The sequence below is a fragment of the Ambystoma mexicanum genome, chromosome 6q (assembly GCF_040938575.1).
Source record: "Ambystoma mexicanum isolate Mex_15411 chromosome 6q, UKY_AmexF1_1, whole genome shotgun sequence".
NCBI lineage: Eukaryota > Metazoa > Chordata > Amphibia > Caudata > Ambystomatidae > Ambystoma > Ambystoma mexicanum.
In genome coordinates this window covers 1380796784-1380817996 of record NC_090937.1, presented here as the reverse complement: position 1 = coordinate 1380817996, position 21213 = coordinate 1380796784, and the positions used below count along the sequence as shown (strand labels likewise).

The window sequence follows — 21213 nt, the reverse complement described above, 5'->3', positions numbered from 1 at the left end:
GCACACAATACTTTTCTCCCCAGCGCAATAGGACACAGTTCATCTGTGCTTTAGGTTTCTTACGCTTCATATCCTGTTAAGTTTCAGTGGCAGTCACCTATGCTAGGTAACCCTTACCTCCTGGGCTACTCTGACGTGGCTACCCATTGCCACATTTTGACCAGAAAATATCTCCACTCAGTAACTTCTCATTGAAGTACATTATTAGAATGTATGGGACTGTAATCCTTGGGTGGCATTGAATGACCAACCTTTACCATCAGTTAGCAAATCAAGTATGAACGTGTTAATTGGTGTCCAGTGGGAGCACAATAAGAATGTCTGAACATATCTCAATTTATGGTCAACCATGGATTTAAACACCCACCTCATGACTGTATTCCAATCCCCATATGATAACTCGAAGCACAGTTCCTCGGACAAAGTGTGCAACATCTGGGTGAATCATTTACCGGAAGGGACCCGGTTAATCATTTATATACGGTTGATATTGTTACATATGCACTGGGAAATCTGATAACATCTAAAATGCAACCAGAGCCAGGTCAGATGTCAGTCGCAACCAAGTCCATGTTTCTGTGTAATAATTTAAATAATTCTTGAACTTTTATCTAATTCATGAGCTAGCACTCATCTTATACTACACGAAAAGTGACCTTTGCTCCATCTAATTCAGAGTTCATGTACGTTTTATAAAAAAAAAAAAATCTAAGTAGACAGGCATTATGATGGAACAGGACCTATGAACTAATGAGTTTATTTTTACCTTATTTCCTCTCAGTTGTATTGATTCACAGATTCAGCCAGCAGAAGATCTTTGTCTTGTGATGGATCCTTCACCTTTGCCCAATTTCAGCAAATCCAACAAGGATCAAAACTCTCTAGACACTTTACTGCCAGACTTTCCGAAGGGCCCACTCAGTGTGTACAGAGACAAGGCATCTTTCAATTGGAAGGAGCTGGCCGTCTTTGTAGATGGTGAAGATATTATCAACTTTAAGGTAAGAAACAAGAAAAGGAGGGGTAGGGAAGTGTGTGTGTGTGTGTGTGTGTGTGTCTCTTTATGTTTTGTTAACTATGCTTTGAATAAAGTATCTATACAACCAAATGAATCATACCCAAAATTCTGTTGGTATAACCGCGAATGGCATCTTTAATGGAGCATAAGCCATTAGGTAAATCGTGTGACTTTGGAGCAAGTCCTGTACCATGATCCTTGTTACATTTACTCCTACTCTTCCTCGTCACTGCCCTTGCTCAACGAGGGCGATTCATGTCCAGCAAACAGCACTAGCCCTTTTAAAATAAAAATAAAAAAGCCCAACGCGCTTTTTGCGGTATAAAGCACCTGGCAAGTCATCCATAATTCTGTTAACAGTACACTAAGATTTAAACACACAATTCAAACTGATGCTTTAGAGCGAGGAAAACCAGTAGTTTGATGAAGAATAGTAGATCTCAGTGGAATAATGATTACTGATAAGTAATCCGAGAACTGCAGCTTCTTTTATCCTCCTTACTACAGCCCCTACCAAATGAGCATTCATAAAACAGTGCTACCCCTCAGATGCATCATGCAATATCCCTGACCCATAAGAATATGTAGGTTCCAAAACCAAATAGATTGGTGAATCAAAGAAGGAACATTCTCTAAACAATAGACCCAGAAAAACCGCTTTTGTAACCCAAAGAGTGGAACCACAAGACCTCATCCTGCAGGGGAACAATTCCACCAGCAGTTTGAGGCAATTGCATTCAAATCTCGAAGACTGAAGAAAGAGGAGTCAGTGACTTAGGACAAAGTCTGAATCCAGCCTAAACAGCCAACATTCTTTCACACAAACTCAAAGAAAGTGCCATTAATACACAGACTGGGGGCGTGGCCGGCGCGCATGGCATGAGGACTAGCTTTGCTAGCGCTCCTGCCCGAGATCCTGCAACGGACCGAGTCGTTCGGCTTATACATGATGAATAAACATACATGAAGTAGCACCGAGGAGAAGAACCGATTTCCTACCCTCGACGAAGTTTCTGCATGAAAATCGGACTAGGATAACTGGAATCGGAGCGAGTAAAGAGGCGACCTCCCGCCCAACAAGATGGCGGCGCCCGCGGTCTCTACCTGTACCGCACTGCTGAAGAGCGGCTAGCCTCTTGAGGGCGGAGAGTGTGGGCCACTGCTTCCAACCCGGCAGGCCGGTGACACCCCGGGGGGGCGACCCCCGTTGCCGGCTGCGGCCTGTGTCTCTACCTCTGGGACCGCGGGCCGCGGTCGCCGCCGCCGTGAGGTGGGGAGCCCCGCGGCGGCAGAGAAGAGGAGATGGAGAAGCGGGACCTCTGGGAGCGATCGCCGTCTACCGGGACCCCGCGTGTGCAGCAAGGAAGAGGGCTTACGAACAGCACCTGCTAGGAGGGGGCCGAGGGACGCCGGCCTGTCGAGACTACGAGGGACACGGAGAGGGCACTGAAGAGGCGGACTGCGGGCGGCTCTCTCCAGAATCCAGGACTGGGGCATCCGCGAGCCGACGGCTCCCCACTGATGGCTGTCAACGTTCACACATCGGGCAGCGGGGCGGCGAACCTCAGGAGTGGCCCGGGAACCCAGGGCAGCACAAAGGACCTATTCGGCATAACAAACAAATAGACTCTGCGCCTGCTTGAGCCCCCAACACACCGCAACTTGTGCCCTTGGCTTCATGCTTTGGGCCAACACTTAACGGATGGCCTTGGCCGCGGGCAGGGGAGTAAAGGAGTCATAGGGGGCAAATTGCTACAGAACCAGTCGCACGCAGAACGTGAGGGGTCCTGCAAGAGTCTACTGGTCAACACGCTGCAGTCCTACAGGAAATTGGGATTGGGCCAACAGGAATTTGACTAGGCTGAAGCTGGATAAGGGCAAGGAACAAAGTCGTAACTGCCCCGTGACACGGCACTGCAGACATACATGAGATCGAAGGGGCAGAACACCCAGCTGTAACCAGCGGCTCAGAGATCACTCAACTCAGATAAGGCTGCCACTGCCTTCGCAATCAGCACTACACAAATATCCCCGCAAAACGGGGGCAGGCCGTGGAATAAACCCAAAGGCAAGAGATGTCACCCCCCAAAAGTAAACCGAAAACCGTGACCATGGACTCCTTTACCACGGTTAGGGCCAAACCGCAACAGGGAACAGAGGCAGCAGACGATCCAACGGCCAAAGAGGATGATCCTACAAATATGCAAGTGCTACAAGCTATAGCAGCGCTACGTACGTCCATCGAAACCAGAATTGATGAAATCAAGTCGGACATGCAGCTGATGAGACAGGACGCCTGTAACCTTACTGAAAGGGTGACTACAGCGGAGGCAACACTGCAGGACTATGTCAGCAACACAACAGAACTCAAATCCAAGGTCCAGGAATTTGAATTGCAAGTAGCGAGGCTGCAAGCGCGATCAGAAGATGCAGAGCGGCGCACCCGCCGCGGCAACAATCGAATCCTGGGGGTACCAGAAGATATGGAGGGGCCGGACCCAACTGAATTTGTACAAACAATGCTATTGCAAGAAATTGGGGCCGGCAAACTGACCCAGGGCTTTTCGATAGAGCGGGCCCACAGGGCACTGCAGAAAAGACCTCCCCCGGGCTCCCGCTCTCGTCAAATAATTGCAAAAGTCTTAAATTTACGCAACAGGGAGACAATATTGAGATTCTCGAGAGAAGGTGGGGAAATCGAGAGACATAGTGCCAAAATAGTCATCTTCCCAGACTATACCCCCGCGGTACAACATTTGTGCCGGTGAAAGCAAGGCTACGCAAACTTAACCTCAAGTACATGCTAATGTACTCGTCCCGCCTTAAGGTATTGCACAAAGGGAAAGCTATCTTCCTTGAGACCCCGGCGGTGGCAAATATGTGGCTTGAGGACAACAACCTTACAGATGATAAGGAAAGAACAGCAAAGAAGGTCACAGGCCACTGAGTGCAACAAGCAACAAGAAAATAATCAAGGTCCGCACAACTACCGAATGAACATCGGACCGCTTGAGATTTACAGCACCACGAAAGCTACAACGGGCAGGAGTGCACCGACCCACACGTGTAACGACGAAGCCGACACACCCCCCTGGAACACGTGTAGGCTGACTGCCGACACACTACCCGCACCGGGAGGCCTGGAAAGGCTCGAAAGGCTCGTGAGCCCCCGAGCACTGCAAGTTTGAGGCAACTGCTGGGGGCAGTTTTGAGTTGGAAGGTTTGTTGTTTTCATTCACTAGAATTAAGGTTGTTAGAGTTAATAAGTCTCCAAGTGATACCGATGGGGGAGGAAGAGGTGAAAGAGGAAAGGGGGAGCCCCGTGCCCCAATCCAAACGCAGGCCGACCCCTGGATAGTTGAGCCAAGCCCGGGGGTGGCTGGGGGGGAGAGGCGGGCGGACAATGAAACCGCTATTGAACCTCTATGGCTGCGACCACCATAAAAATAATGACATGGAATGTAAGAGGTTTGAGGACTTACCCCCTCAGAAACAGAATTAAAACCTATCTGCACAGAAAAGGGGTGATGATAGCACTGTTGCAGGAGACCCACTGTACGGCAGACTCTATGACCAAACTTCAAACGCATTGGGGAGGGCAGGTATTTGGCACCATTTACTCTAAATACGCAAGGGGGTCTACACCTGGATCCACCCACAGCTCCCGTTCTGGGTGGTCAAATCAGAGATAGACCCGGAAGGTAGGTTTGTCATAATATGGGGATTCATTGAACAGGAAGCTATATGCATCATGAACTCATATCTCCCTAATAATAATATACCGACATACCTGAGCTCACTGTACCCCAGAGTTGCACAGTATAGGAACGATCTTTTCATTTGGGGAGGAGATTTCAATTGTGTGCACGACCCAATGCTGGACAGGTCCATACCCCAACTAAAAGGCCCATCGACTGCTACGGCAGCTCTGACCGCCGTGTTGGGGAGGCTGGACATGGCGGATGTGTGGCGAGAAAAGCACCCGTAAACACGTGGATACTCATACTACTCATCTCCGCATAAGCTACACACAAGACTAGATTATATCCTCATAGACAGGGAACACTTGCCCCGGGTGGAGGGAGCACAATACTTGGGAAGGACCATCTCTGATCACTCCCCGCTCCTGGTGACATGGAATCACAAAGGACCTAGACCCCTGATCCCCATGTGGAAAATGCCTGCGGAAGACCTGAAGGACCCTGCCTTCCGGGAGGAATTACGAGACATTATTGTTGCCTACCTAGAGGTTAACATGGGTAGCGTAGAACACATTAGTACAGTGTGGGAGGCTCTAAAAGTAGTGGCCAGGGGGGAAATCATCGCAAAGGCGGGGGGGCATCAAGAGGCTGCTCAGGAAAGAACTAGATCAAGTGGAGCGGGAAATTGAGAGACTGGAGCCTACCCCCATAAATACCCAACAGAGTGAGGAGGAGCTTGAGAAGCTAAGAGAGAGCAACATAACTGCGTGGAACAGACTAGAAAAGTTTGACTATACTGCCAGGACGAACAGTGCACATGTTGAGGCGGACAAACCGGGCAGGTTACTGGCCTGGCTCTGTCGGAAGGAACACCCCAGACTCTCCACCACCTCACTACAGGATGAAGGAGGGAACACACACTACACACAGCAGGGTATAAATGATACTTTCACACGTTTTTACACACACCTATACTTGCATGAGGAACTGGTCCCCCAAGAACAGTTGGTAGAAACATTGGAGGAGATAGGGCTCCCTAGATTGTCCCCTGAACAAGCTGACTCACTTGAAGCAGAAATCACATCTGAAGATATTATCAGATCCTTGGCCACATGTAAGGCATCTGGTACTGATGGGTTACCCACAGAGTTTTATAAAACATACAAGTCCTCCCTGACCCCCCTGCTATACACTGTATACCAAGAGGCATACAAAGAAGGGATACTACCCGAAAGCATGAGGGAGACGCTTGTGGTCCCGATCCTTAAGCCCAACAAACCGGCAGACCAATGTGACTCATATCGCCAGATTGCGATGCTAAACTATGATATTAAAATCCTGACCACGATTTTGGCAAAGCGGCTGTCTAGAATAATAGGAGATATAATACACCCTGATCAGTGCAGCTTTGTACTGGGCCGCAATACATCCATGAACTTGCGCAGTCTGCAACATATTATAGCACAAACTGATAATAGCAAGGACTCATAGGCACTGCTGTCTCTGGATGCAGTTAAAGCGTTTGATTCCATTTATTGGGAGTGGCTTGTGGCGGTGCTCAGGGAGTTCGGCTTTGGTCCTGGGTTTATTAGATGGATTAACATCTTGTACGCTAAGCCTAAGGCAAGGGTGAAAACTGGAAAGCACATGTCAGAGGCCTGGGACATATGCAGGGGGACTAGACAGGGCTGCCCACTATCCCCAATGCTTTACATATTAGGACTGGAACACATAGCTGTTTACTTTAGGAAGCAGTTCTTTGATGCAGGCATAAGACTGGGGGGCGTGGACCACATCATCTCACTCTATGCGGATGATGTTCTTATATATGTCAGGGACCCACACCTCAATGTACCAACCATGCTGGAAGTTTTGGACAATTATTCCAAGGTCTCTTGGATACGCTTTAGCAAGTTGAAGTCCTGCATGTTCCCCCCTGGCGGCCCTGAAGGGTGTGGATGTGGAGGCACTCCCTGTGGTGGGGATCCAGTGGCAGAATACGTCATTCCGTTGCCTTGGAGTGCACATAATGCATACCCCTGCGTTGATACATGAACGCAACACTAAGGCAGCACTCCCAGCTGTGCGCAAATAAATGACGTTCTGGGCGAAACTCCCCCTTTCGATGATGGGCAGAGCCTCAATAATCAAAATGATTGTCCTCCCGCGATTCCTTTATGGGTTCCAAAATCTACACTACTATATACACAAACCCTTCTTCTGACTGCTTGAGACCATAGTGCGAGAGTTCTTATGGGGGAAAGGTAAGCACAGGATAGCGTTGCAGTTGTTGGTCCTACCATATAGACAAGGCGGAATTCAACTTCCGAATCTGGAGAGATACTATCTGGCAGCACAGCTTAGTTTTGTGACCAAATGGCTAGAAGATGAACCCACATCAGAAACGCCACTGCTGCAAGCCATGTTACCTCTGTTCCACCTGAGGGAGCTGGTCTGGGCGCCGTCCAAACTGCTGGGAACTATACCCTTTTTGGCCGACCTAGGGAGGAAAATTTGGCGTAGGGTGAAAACGCTTACCAATTTACGGAACCCCTATACCCCGGAAGTACCACTCATCACACAGACTTATGCACAATAACTTCAGACTTGAAACATATCCGACTATGGGAGAGGGACGGGGTCTACACCTGGGGAGACCTGTATGATGCAAGCACTTTTAGGGAGTTCACCTCGCTACAAGAGATGAAAGGTATACACACCGGCCAATTTCTATGGTATCAAAGAATCCGTGCTGTGGCCCGACACAAATGGGACTCATGGCCTGAAGAACCAGATACGGACCCATTCCTCACTCTGATGTACAACTTAGGGGAGGGCTGTAGACCCATATCTAAAATATATGGCCACCTGATCGACATGCCTAATCCCCGGAGCATGGAAATGAAAAACAAATGGGAAGTGGACATAGGCCGAGAAAGGACCGAGGAGGAGTGGAACAGAGCTCTTATATTCCCCAAAGAGGTATCCAGGAATCATAGATTCAGACAGATTCAGCTAAATATACTGCACAGAACTTACCTGACCCCATGTCGAATAGCTAAATTCAATCAACAGGCACAATCAACCTGCAACTGGTGCATGGGTGAAAAAGGGGATTTGATCCATATGCTATGGGAATGCCCCAAAACAAGGTCTTTGTGGGATAAAGTACAGCAGATTTGTGAAAAAGCTGGCTTGAGCAAATGCAACTGGACACCCGATGAGTGCCTCCTAGGAACCTACCCCAGAACAGCCAAGCTCAAACATGCGATAAGACTCATGGACATATCGTGCATACTGGCCAAAAGAACTATTGCGATGGCTTGGAAGAAACCTGCGGGCCCACAGTTCAAACTATGGTACAAAGAGACTGAGCGATGCGTGCTAGCTGAGACCAGGGCATGGGAGGACTGTGTTGCCAGACCCAGGGATGACTCCAGTATGACACTTGAAGCATGGAAAGAACTTACCAGACACGTTTCGCCCTTCTGATGACAAACCTCCCTGAATTAGAACTCAAGCTATGCCCATTAGCGGCTCATTATAAAGCCAACTAAAGTTGAGGAGCTGCAGACGATGGAGGCCTTCCGGAAGTCCTCCCCCTCTGAAGTTGCCAGATGGTTCCCCCTCGCTCCCACCCTCCCCTGTGGCAGGTGACACTATACGATACGAACTGAACATGGAGACAGTTATGGTTGTTTTGTATATTGTTGATGTTAAGTTAAATACATTGTTATTGCTATTTGAGTAAGGCATAACTGCACATAACGTGTTTGATACTAATGAAAATGCCAGTAAACAAATTTGAAAATTAATTAATACACAGACTCAGAAAACACTCCTAGGACATGAAAGGCAGACAATTACCCTCTCAAAACCAACACAAAGAGAAATCTGAGGCAGAGGTCACAGATGAACATCTGAGGAACATAAATGCAACCTTATGAACAAACTTAAAATAGGCAAGAGTACTTTAAACAATGGCAAGAAGCATTTAAACCAGTTCAGAGTGGAGGTTGGAGACTAGGACCCTCAACAGAACAGAAGAGTGTCTGTGTCTGACAGAATCCTTTTCTGGCCAGTGAAAGAAAAAGGGTCGAGAAAAGCCTTGTATGTGCTATGCTCAAATTTGTACCACTCAGCTCTGATATTTGTTACTCATTAAGGCTAAACATGTAAAAGTAGATGGTATACCACTTTGTTCTATTTATACACATTCACAAAGGCTAGCTATCACCTTTCGGTATCCTGTCACTGACATTTAAATGGAGCTAAAGCAAGTATGCTTTTCCAGCATGGGGTCTGGCATGGATTCACATGCTCATGAATATTCCCCGTCCTCAGGCTGGGAATCGACGGTAAAGAAAAAAATCAGTTTAAGTTTAGTTTCTGAACTGTCTTTCTACTAATAACCAATGACTGGTCTCTGGTTCATACTGCCCTCTACCTAAGCCCCTCCTCTGGCAGCCATCTTCAGATTTTTACCGCACGTTCAAGTGTTGGGAGTCCTCGTGCTATAGCTCTCGAGCTTTTACTGCGTTTTTCCTTTTTTCTAAGAGTTTTCTCTTATTTTTCGGTCAATTCGAGCCTCAAGCTCCACCGATTCTTCTTTCGATTAACGGGGACCCGTTTTGTAATTTTTCTACGCCCCTCAAGGGCGAATTTCTGTCGAGTTTCTCTTCTTGGAGGATTCCAGAAGCTCTTTAAGGCCCACCCTGCGTGGACATGGTACAGGACAAAGGAGACACGACGCCTACTGGATGCAAGCTGTTTAGGAACTGCCCTGGATGCAGATTGCAGAGCGTCTTTAAGGAGGATGAGCACTCCCCGTGCCTCTACTGCCTTCATGCCGACAAGTCGCACGTGGAGGAGGACTGTGCGTTCTGCAAGAACATGTCCGCCCGGACCATGAAGGACCGTTGTAAACGACTCGCTGACTGGCTAGAGGCGAAGAGCCCAGCAGCAGGTGAGAAGAAGAAGTCCGAGCGGTCTTCTAAGACCTTTGAAGGCGCTCAGGCGACGGGGGCCCAACATAAGACAAAGCACTGCGAGTCCGCGGGCACTGGGAGCGCCGCTGGTTCGGGCTCCTCGGCTGCTAGGCAGGGCGCGATGTCCCCGACGCCATCAACTACGAGCCAACCCTCTGGCTCGGGGAAAAGGAAGTTGGAGAACAAGGGTAAGCTTCGGGAGAAGCCCCAGTTGAACCCGACGGAGAAAGCCAAGGGGGGGACGAGGTGGTGACCCTCGCTAAGGTGAAGGCCCCAGACGAGGACAAGGTCGTGAGGGCTCTGATTCACCCGGCGAAGGCCTCGATTGAAGTAGTCGTGGAGGCACTGGCGAAAGCCTGTGGAGGCTATCCCAGTGGAACCGGCTCCTGGGCCTAGAGTTTCCCTGCCACCCCAGAGGGAATCATCCTTTCAACCTATCGAGAAGACCCCCGTGAAACCCCGGGATGAGAAAGAGGGGGGGCACGGTAGCCATAACGGACACAGATACCACCTCTGAAGCTGAGCTGGTTGGCGTCACAAATATCCTGGACAAGAAGTTCGAGGAAGTCCAGTCTTACGGGAGGGATCCCGACGAGGTGGACGTAGAGAGAAACGGTAGAGCCGACGAGGAGCCGCGGCCGTGGAGGAGACGGAGGATCCCACGCCCCAGCCGCCACTCCCGTCACAACCGATACCTATGCCACAGGACAACACAGGGGCGATCTTGATGGCTATCCAGACCCTGTGTACGGAGATAAGGACGAGGTTGCCCTTACCCCCAACGGACGATCCAGCGGCACCTGGACCGTCGGGAATCCCACCGAACAAACAGAGGCGAATCCATCCACCCCCTCCTTTCCAGCCTTCTCCTCCTTCCCCTCCGCCGGGGGATGAGACAGGAACGGTGACGACGGTGGTGACGATGGGACGGATCTCCCATCACCCCCTGCCCGGGCCTCCCCTCCCGACGAAATTGGCTCCTTTCACGCCATGATCGCCAGGGCATCAGAGCTTTTCCAACTTTGTCCCGAAGAGCAGAAGAAGGAGGGTTTCCTCTACCAACGATGGGAGGCCAAGAGGAAGACAGTCCTCTCAGTCCTGTTACTAGACGTCACCTGGGACGAGGGACTATCGCTGCTCAAGAACCCATCCATGGCTCCTCATACCGGGTCCCAGATTCTGCCCCGATGTGGTTCAGAGCTCAGCCGTCCCCGGATTCAGTGGTCTCTGCGGCGGCCAAGAAGAAGTCAGCAAGGGCGACGGCATGAACTTCCACTTCCCCACCAGACGGCGAGGGGAAGAAGCTGGACACCATGGGACGACGAGTCATCTCGTCGGTGGCGACAACCATCAAGGCGGCCAACGCCCTCGCAATTGTTACACACTACGACAGGGAGCTGTGGTTCAAGATCGCTCCCCTCCTGGATTTCCTACCAGCCGGCAAGAAGGCGGAGGCCCTTGAAATCCTACAGGAAGGTGAGGTGGCGTCAGACCACGCCATCACGGTGGCCACGGACATCGCCAACACCGGTTTCCGCTAGATGGGAAACAGCGCTTGCCTCTGCTGGCGCGAGGGACTCAAGGCCACCGACTTCCGAAAGGACGTTCAGACCAGAGTACTGGACATGCCCTTTGATGGGAACAACCTGTTCGGCAAGGCAGTAGACCAGTCACTGCAGGCCATCAAGGCGGCCACCGAGATGGCCCGGGCCTTGGGTTCTCTCCATCAACGGCGGCTGTCCTTTCGGAGGCAGGTCACAAGTCGCCTTCAAAGGATTTGGTGGCGGTTCCACATCGTACTGCCAAGCGGCCCGCTCGTCGTTGCAGGAGGCCTACAGAGGCTGCAGCAAGGCTGGAGGACACCGTCGTCATTGCCAAGGAGTCCAAGGCGGCAAGGCCGCGGCAAAGCAATATAGAACCGACCTTGACGTCGGGCCCCCATCCGAGCACCCCGGTGGGAGGCCGGCTGGCAAAATTCGTCAGCCTGTGGGAGTCCATCTCCACCGACCGTCAGGTGCTGGATGCTCTGGCCAACAGGCACACTCTGGAATTCCAAAGAAAGTGTCCCCGTCTACCACCCGTGGCCAGGAAGGAAAACCACGTTCCACAGGTACCTCTGGAGGTACGAGCAATGTTAAAAAAGGGCGCGATAGAACTCGTCCCAAAGAGACTCTGGAGTATGCTCGCGGTACTTCCTCGTCCGAAAGAAGACTGGTGATTGGCGACCCATCCTGGACCTTCGCCGCCTCAACAAATACATCAAGTCCCAGACTTCCTGTCATTGCTGGACTTGGAGGATGCTTACTTCCACATCCCCGTACGCAAAGGACATCGAATGCTCCTACGGTTCGTAGTCCAATGGCGGCACTACCAGTTCAAGGCCCTGCCGTTCAGGTTGAAGTCAGCTGCGCCTGCAAGGGATCCACATATACCCTATCTGGACGATTGGCTCATCCGAGCAAAGTCAAGAGAACTTGCCGTAAATCACCCAGCGAAGACCGTCCGCCTGCTCACGGAACTGGGATTCTCGATCAACTTCGTAAAGTCCCACTTGGTACCGTCACAGAACGCCCTGTTCCTTGGAGCCAGACTCGACACAGTGGCACGGTTGGCTTCACCGTCGGAGGAGAGGACGAAGGCCATCCTAGGCAAGGTACAACTGCTGTTGACCATGGAAGTGGCCAGGGTGAGGTCCATCAAGTCCCTACTTGGCATGATGTCATCGTGCATCTACCTCATGCGTCTGTGCAGATTGCGGATGCGGCCACTGCAGGAGTTCCTCGACGCCCGTTGGATTCAAGCGGCGGGCAGCTTCGAAGACAAGATCTCCCACAACGAGACTTTCCGGCAAACGATCCGGTGGTGGGGCAACCAAGTGTATCTAGCGGCGGGCATGGACTTCCAGACCCCAGAGCATCAGGAAACGGTGACGACGGACGCCTCCCTGGAGGGATGTGGAGCGCACACCGGAGATCTCCACGCCAAGAGGCCTTTGGCTCCCAGGGAGAGGTCACTACACATCAACGTCCTGGAGCTCCGAGCCGTGTTCTGGGTCCTCAGGTCCATCCTCCCGATCTTCAAGGGCAAGGTGGTGAGGATCTTCACCGACAATACCACCACAATGTTCTACATCCGGAAGCGGGGGGGGCACCAGATCCCCAGCCTTATCCAAGGAAGCGCAGGATCTGTGACACTGGGCTGTGGCCCAGGGGATGTTCCTGGTACCCTTCCATCAGGCAGGAATAAAGAACACCATTGCAGACACGCTCAGCAGGAAGCTGCACTCTTGCCACGAGTGGGAGCTTCGGCAGGATCAAGTGGATCTCCTATTCCGACGATGGGGCAATCTCCAAATCGATCTATTCGCGACGGCGACGAATACCAAGTGCAGGAGGTTCGCCAGTAGGCTTCCCACAGCCGGGGAGCATGGGCGACGCATTCTCATTCACCTGGGACTGCCTGTTCTTGTATGTGTTCCCACCGTTGCTGTTACTCATCAGTCAACTCAGACGGTCCCGGTGCAGGATGATCCTTGTAGCACCGGTGTGGCCGAAGCAGATATGGTTCCCGGACCTTCTGGACATGTCCACGTCCCCCCAGTCAAACTGCCGACGGATGCTTTTCGCCAGGGAAGGAGGCGCCATCCTACATCACAATCCGAAATCGCAGAACCTGCAGGTCTGGCTCCTGCAGCACTAGAGTTTGGAGGGTACGATATCCCGGCGGACTGCAAGGAGGTTGCTTGCAAAGGCCAGGGCGTCCTCGACTCTTAAGTGCTATGGACATAAGTGGAAGAGGTTCTCTGTCTGGTGCCGCGCACAGAAGATCAACCCTCTGTGGATTACGGCCCCTCAAGTGCTGCCGTACTTGCTGTCACTGACCAAGGCGGGGCTGACTCACGCCTCCATCAAAATCCATCTGGCGGCTATCTCCCGCTACACCAGAACTCCGGGGCGTCGTCTCTGTGGTCTCATCGCCTGGTGAAGGAGTTCATGAAAGGACTGTTCCGCTCGTTCCCGCGGTGAAGGCCCTGGCCCCGGCATGGGAGCTCAACATGGTGCTGACCAGGCTCATGGGACCCCCATTCGAGCCCTTGCATTCGGCACTGCTGAAGTTCTTATCGTGGAAGACAGCGTTTCTTGTGGCCATCACCTCCGCACGATGAGTGGGAGAGATCCAGACCCTCTCCTGTAAACCTCCATACCTGACATTCAACGAGACGAGGGTAGTGCTGAGGACGCACCCCTCTTTCATGCCCAAGGTGCCGTCGGACTTCCATCTCAACGAGCCCTTGGTGTTACCTGTTTTCTTCCCGTCGCCTTTGTCGCTGGGTGAGAGGACTTTGCACTTGCTGGATGTGGCTAGAGCGCTGACGTTCTATGTGGACCGCACAAAGAGTTTGCGGAGGACTTCACAGCTGTTTGTGAACTTTGGACCTGTGAATATCAAGGGAAGGACCTCTCAAAGGCTTCCATTTCCAGGTGGCTCTCCGGTTGCATCATGCACTGTCACCGGTTGGCAAACCGACCGTTGCCTGGCCGTCCGAGAACCCATTCAACCAGAGCGATCACTGCTACCACGGCATTGCTGTCTGGGGTGCCCCTGTTGGACATCTGCAGGGCTGCTATGTGGAGGTCGACGCACACCTACACGAGATTCTACTGCGCCGACTGGGATTCCAGGGAAGAGTCCAGATTCGGCCAAGCAGTGCTGCGCAAGCTGTTCGCTTGAAGGTTATCCTGGTGAGGAGGTAAGCGATGCTTAATGTTGTGTTGTTGAAATGCTTAATCTTGAGCCTTGCCACCTCCCGTGGTTGTGCATGTGTGTACTGCTATGTATTCTTGTATTCATGAGCATGTGAATCCATGCCAGACCCCATGCTGGAGAAGGAACAAGTTACTTACCTGTAACTGTTGTTCTCCAGCATGGGTCTGGCATGGATTCAGATGCGAAACCTCCCTCCAACCCCTCTGCGGCTCTTCTCTTGGTCCTACTGCCACGTTTACGTGCTACCAAATCTGAAGATGGCTGCCAGACGAGGGGCTTAGGTAGAGGGCTGTCAATGGCTGGGAGCAGTATGACCCAGAGACCAGTGTTTGGTTATTAGTAGAAAAACAGTTCAGAAACAAAACTGAAACTGATTTTTTTTTTTTACCGAGGATTCCCAGCCTGACGATGGGGAATATTCATGAGCATGTGAATCCATGCCAGACCCATGCTGGAGAACAACAGTCACAGGTAAGTAACCTGTTCCCTAGGAAGACTTGTACTAAAATACATTAGGCTAGGAAGGCTACAGCCACAGTTTAAGAGTTATGAAATGTTATTAGATCAGAAATAGAAATAGTCAGATGGTTCCACAGTCTGGCTGCCTCCATCCTATACGTGTTTGACAGAAGAAAAATGTTTCAGAAGGTTATCAGCCATCGATCGTGTTCCACATGAGTAATTAAACCAGCAAACCTCTGTTTAAAAATTAAAAAGCAGCTCATCTATGGTCCAGGTGGAGTGCTTTAAACTTAATTCTGGACTTGAACAGGAGCCAACACAGCTGGTGAATGGCCGAAGAAATGTGATCATGAGGGCCAAGTTTACAAAGGAGCCGGACAGCTGAGTGTTGAAGCTTATGAAGAGTTTGATCAGATAGATGCAAATAGATGCAAATAGATGGGATTGCAATACTCAACCCATGAAGACACCAGAGCATTGACCACTAAGGTCTGTTCACTAAATGAGAAATATTAAAAAACTTTACAAATCAGTTTTCTTTTGAAGTAAGGCAACTTCGACACAGAAGAAATCTTGCCCGAAAGGAATAAGAAGGAATGAATTCCTATTCAAAGATTTTTCATCATGTTACGGTCAAATGTCATCAGACCACACATGCTGTGGTTTGTTAATAACACAAATCTGTTATAGGGCCATTTAGGTTTAGATGGTTGATACATGCAGCTGCTAATCGCTGCCAGACAAGACCTAACTTTATATGCAGTGACATTTCTGCTAACACAGTCATACAGTCAGCTTTATCATGAACATAGATCCAAATAACTGAATTAAATCTGCCAAAGGGGAAACAGATAATGTAATAAGTAAGGATGATAACACTGAACCATGTGGCTCACTACATGTCAAAGGGGTTTGAAAGGATTCAAAAGTGGTTAAAAGTTGCATTCAGATAGGTACTATTTTCACCCAGGTTAACACTCTACCACAGGTGCCCTGATAAGTTAGTCTATCCAGTGGTAAGTGGTAACATTGTTTGAGTTCAGGCTATATGTTCCAGAGATGTGAGTTAGCTGTGGAAGGTTCCAAACAAAATGGGTGTGGTAAGTGCCAAAATGTGATGTCCAAGTAAGATTCTGCAAAAATACACTGTTTACTCAAACACACGCAATGATTAAAAAAAACACTAGCAACTTACACATGTTAAAATAGAGACTACTTGAGAGCCACACTTTTACATAGCACTTTTTTATCTGCTAAATGGGCAACCTCACCAAGTCATTTTAGCTCTGCTTTGGTCCCAATTCATCTTCTCTCCGATACATCCTGGATGCAGCCTTCAGAGATGGTGTTTATAATTTTTCAACTCGCTGTCTACTTCCCATTCAACAAATGTGGGAGTGACCACGCCTTCATGTGCTGGCCATGGCCAAAAGGAGGAGAGTGCGACATTGGCAGTTTTTCAAGTACATAAGTGATAAGGCACCACTCCTTCCTTTCAACAGCTTTGTATAAGGTCTTGTACAACTAGGGGATGGATTGGGGACCAGGTTTAGAAGCTAGTGTGCCCCTTATTAACTGGGCGACCCCTAAATCAACTACGTCCCAAAATTTGATCTGTTCCACCATTGTTATTTTGAATATGTTCCTTGCCAGCAGATTTTACAATGTGGTATTTATTATTTGTTTTCATTTAGCACCTGCTTTTACTTGCCTTTATTTAGTTTATCTGTTGCTCTTTTTAAACTAAGTTTGTGATTAGTGTGGTTACATTTTTGTTATTTCTACTGACTTTCGCAGATGCCTTTCCGTTTGTACTTCACAGAAAACATGCATCATGAGCTTTCATGGCTCACAACTTGATGAATCCTCTCCCTCAGAAACAGCTTATCCAAAAGCACTCTTTCACTACATTGCTGTTAGTCTGACTTGTCATATAAATCATCTATACTATCTTGCTATTACACAAAAGTAATTTATTCATGACGTCCTTTCTTCCAACGTAATCTGTAGTCATCATTCATTTTTATTGGTTGTTTGCCCAGTATATGTCGTTGTTGCTTATGTTTTGGAGACTACATTTACAGCAGAACTTGCCTGGACTTTGCTTTTGTTTTGAAACTTCTGCTTCTGTCTCTGGAGAGGATAGTCTAGAGGTGAAGGAGGCATGCTAAATAAATCTATCTGTTTAAACCTTGGCAGACACCTCTAGTACAAGATTGGGCATTGCCCAGCAAGGTCTTTACTCCCTCTTGTTTCTCTCCAGACCAGACTGGGACTTTGTCATGCAATCAATGGTGAACAAGTCCAGGACTGTTCAGTTAATCAGTCTTTCCCAAATGTCTTTCTTTCTTTCTTCTATTCTTCCTTGTTAGTGAACTTTAAACCCAAAAGAATGCTTCTTTCCATTCTTCACACTTTTTGTTATCTTGTTTATTTCACCCTTTAGCACAATCTTCTGCAATGTTTCCTTACTCCTGAGTTCTGGGTTTTCCTCTTTCTTGGGACTCTCGGTGATTAATACTTTTTTATTTATTTTATTTTTTTTTGTTCTGGCTAAATAAAATTCAACCTTTCAAATGATATTTGTGCATATAAAATGTTTCCAGTTTTACGCAATAATAAGAACATTGTTTATACAAAAGGTAATAAAGAAATTACAAATTCATCTAACACATTACATCTATAAAAGACTTAGACAACCATCTGATGAAACTATTCACAATTTCTTCATATCTTTTAAAACGTTTGCATTTTTGAATATTGATAATATATTTAAAGCACACTAAAAAGAGGTTCTGTTATGCAATATTACAGTTCGCATGAAATAAGATATTTAATACGAAAAGATTAATCTTATGAATCACACATGTGAACACTGCAAAAACGCTATATGTCAAACACAGAAAATGTCAAGATTTTGTACATTGAAAGACCTATCACTTGAAATTATATGCAACTTTTATTCTGTTTCTAATCAGTGTTGAAGCATATAAAAGCATTACATTATTATCTTCACATTCTACTTCTTGTTCACAATGTTGTGGTTATTTAGTTCAAGAGATTCTAAAAATTGAATTGTAGCTATTCTGACTGATTCTCTGTGCAAAATATGTTCTGCCAAGCACCGCCACTTGACATGGTTTGATAGTCATTAAACAACCGTTTAAAACAGACATTGCGCCTCTGAACTCGAGATACACATTCAACTATCAGATGATGCATAGTTTCTTTTTGAGCTTCATTTGTACAAAATCAGCAAATCTTTTCTTCCTCATCGATGATGCCACGTCTGGCTAAAATGTCCTTTGTTTGCCATAGATTAAGTCTAAACCTCAGGTATTGGGTTCTAAAATGCAGAGAAGGACATTTGCTTAAATATTGGGCCATGATGCAGACATTTTGTGACCAAATAGCGTGGGATTAAATCCTACTTAAGTGTTGCATTTGTTTTGGGTGGATATCCAATCATATTTGTACAATTTACATTTGGCACGCACCGGATTTTGCAACAGGAGCTCAATCGAAATATCAGCATCAGCTAGGATGTTTAGCATAAAAGTTCTCCATTTGAATGGAAAGTCATGGTTTCACATTAACAGATATGCTGCTAACATACATAAAAGGTTGTTTGTATTATTCGCTAATAAATATTTTCTGAGCAAGGAGCATCATTTCCATGAATAGATGGCAAAAAGAGAAAATGCTTCTTGTACAAAACAAATCGGTGAAATTGGTATGCATTAAGGCAGATTAAGGACCTTCCCCCAGAATCGGGCCTCTATTTTGTCCCAGAATGATTGCTCTCGGGGTGGCTTTGTTTCGACACCATTATGTTAAAATAGGCACAGCTTTTTGATTATAGTATATCATCACGGGCTGCATATAAATTTACCAATTTTATAAAGCAGTGCCTTAGCTTTTGAGGTAACAGTTGTCAGTTTACACTCCATACTGACTAGATCTAAGATATTGTTTGGTTGTTCATTGATGACACCCAAATATGTATACTGTTGTCTAACCATGAGCTTGTTTTCTTGTTGTGTCCATGTATTAGCTCTTGATTTTCGCATTGTTGGCTTGACACATTCCATGGTTTGTGTTTTTTCAAAGTTGAGCCTCATATGATTCCTATGAACATAGGAACCTAGACCATCTAATAACCTCTGAAGACCTCTTGGAATTTTTGATAATAGCACAAGGTCATCAGCGTAAAGTAACCATGAATACTTTATATCCTTGTGACCTTTTGTTGTACCAGGATACTAATTGTTTGTTTTTTTAAGTTGAGAAATAATGTGTTTGCTTTTTCTCAACTTAAAAAAAAGTACAAAACAAGATGGCTGCCTTGGATAAGGGCGTAGTCTCTTCTCCCTTTCCATGGCAGCAATTGCTACGTCAGGGATGTGCTGGGAGCACTCGTGAATCCGGCACCAGCGTGGGACCAGGCAGCGCAAGATGGCAGCCTCCAGCTCAGAGGAGGCTCAGAGGAGGCTCAGACGAAGCCCCTGTTCCTAGCTTCCTGATTGGTTGGTAGCCCACCCCCTGCTGGCGCTCTAGTTTTAAATATATGGGACAATTGCCTACATGTCTTCACTTCTTCTCGGGAGAGTCCTTTCCCATGAGGCCAAGGAGGTGAGGCCACACCCACATGGTCCCTCTGCGGGTGGTATAATGAGGGAGGGTCTCATGGGGAGGAGCTCCCCCAGTAGGGAGAAGGACGGCTACCAACGGGGTAGCATACCAAGTAACATCCCACGCCTACCTCCTTTAGCCCCATTTGTCGGATTCCAATCTTTACTTTGACTCAAAGACTATCTACTGCAGTAAAGCAGAACCTCTTAAGGCAATGGTCAGTACTGAGGTGAAGAAAAACAACTGGAATACTAACCATGTTGGTACTGAGGCGAGGAGGCCCTATGAAGATCCAAGGGCTACCCAGGGGAAATCAACAAAGATCTCTGATTGTTACAAACGGCAACTAAGTATAGAAATAGAGAAGGGATTATCTCCTGTGTCGAATCCAGCCTGATAGGCTGCAGCCATTGAGCGTGCAGGAGGCGGGAGCTTCGAACGGGTTTGCGAAACCCAGGGAGAGAGTCGGGAAGACGCAGGCGGATGGCCAAGATGGGTCAAAGGTGGGCATGCAGGAGCGGTCCCACACACTGAAGCAACCGAAGGGCAAGTAAGTGGAGGTTGTCAGTGGGAAGACTGTCCCACAGAAGTGGTGAGAGCCAGATGCCAGGGGAGCTGCGCTGTCCCTCTGTATTCCCGGCAACGTGCTACAATCGGAGGGTATGCAGGAGAGAATCATGTGCCAAGGAGTCTCTGTGCCGACACTGAGCAGGGGAGACGTACCAGAGTTGTGAGTACCACACACCTCACTTAAGTGGCAGGAATAACCCCACGGACCGGCAGGAATGGGCCAGAACCCCCAAGGCCCACACATATGAGAAACCATAAAGGGGACGCCCTGCATTGCGGTGGCAGACACAAGCCCACTGGCTACCAGGGAAGTCGAGGACCCAAATCAAGAGAATTGTATGAGTCATCTTCCTCATGGCAGTACTTAGTAGGGAAGTGAACCAAGTAGGCCAAACCAAAGAAGAAGAGAAACAAGTGTCCAGGACCCACACCAAGAAAGCAATACGAGTCATCATCCTTGTGACAGTTCTTTAAGAGAAGTGGACCAAGTGGACCAGGCCAAAGAAGAAGAAAGGAGCCGTAACCCTCATAACATTCAGAGCTGGGTGTTGTAAGAGAGAAAACCTAATGAGGAGAAGACCAGGGCAAGGGAGTCATTCTACCTGGTTGTAAGAGATTCTTTTTGCAAATACCAAGAGAAGGGAGGCATTTTCCTGGTAGCGTGGACCAGGAGGAAGGCCCATCATGACTGGGGAAGGGAGTAATTTCACTGGGTCTTTTTGAGACTGAGACGAAATGCCAGGAGAACGGAGACATCCTCCTGGCCCACCGAAAAGGGAGCATTTTTTGATAGGGTTTTGGAACTTTGTGACCTGCGGAAAGAAGTCATTTCCCCAGGCTGTTTGAGACTGACTGCCAGGGGAAGGGAGACATTCTCCTGGCTCACCATGGAAACTTGGTATGGAAACTTGGACCATAACCCAGGAGAAGGGAGACATTCTTCTGGTATCAGAACACTATTACGTTATCCTTTAGGTTGTAGTGTAAGGGCCAGAAGGAGGGTTTTCCTGAAACGGAACGGTGGACACTTTTACCTTGACAGACAATCTGACAGTCACCTTAGATCTTTAGTTGG

General features: G+C 48.4%; 1 protein-coding gene across 1 annotated transcript in view; it reads left to right on the top strand.

The window, feature by feature from the left end:
* Window positions 1-21213, top strand: part of ACOX3 (acyl-CoA oxidase 3, pristanoyl) — a 1085216-nt gene that overhangs the window by 76161 nt on the left and 987842 nt on the right. The window contains exon 2 of the mRNA XM_069632027.1: window positions 782-1001. Within this exon, the coding sequence (XP_069488128.1) occupies window positions 782-1001 (220 nt within the window). The remainder of the gene's footprint in view (window positions 1-781; window positions 1002-21213) is intronic.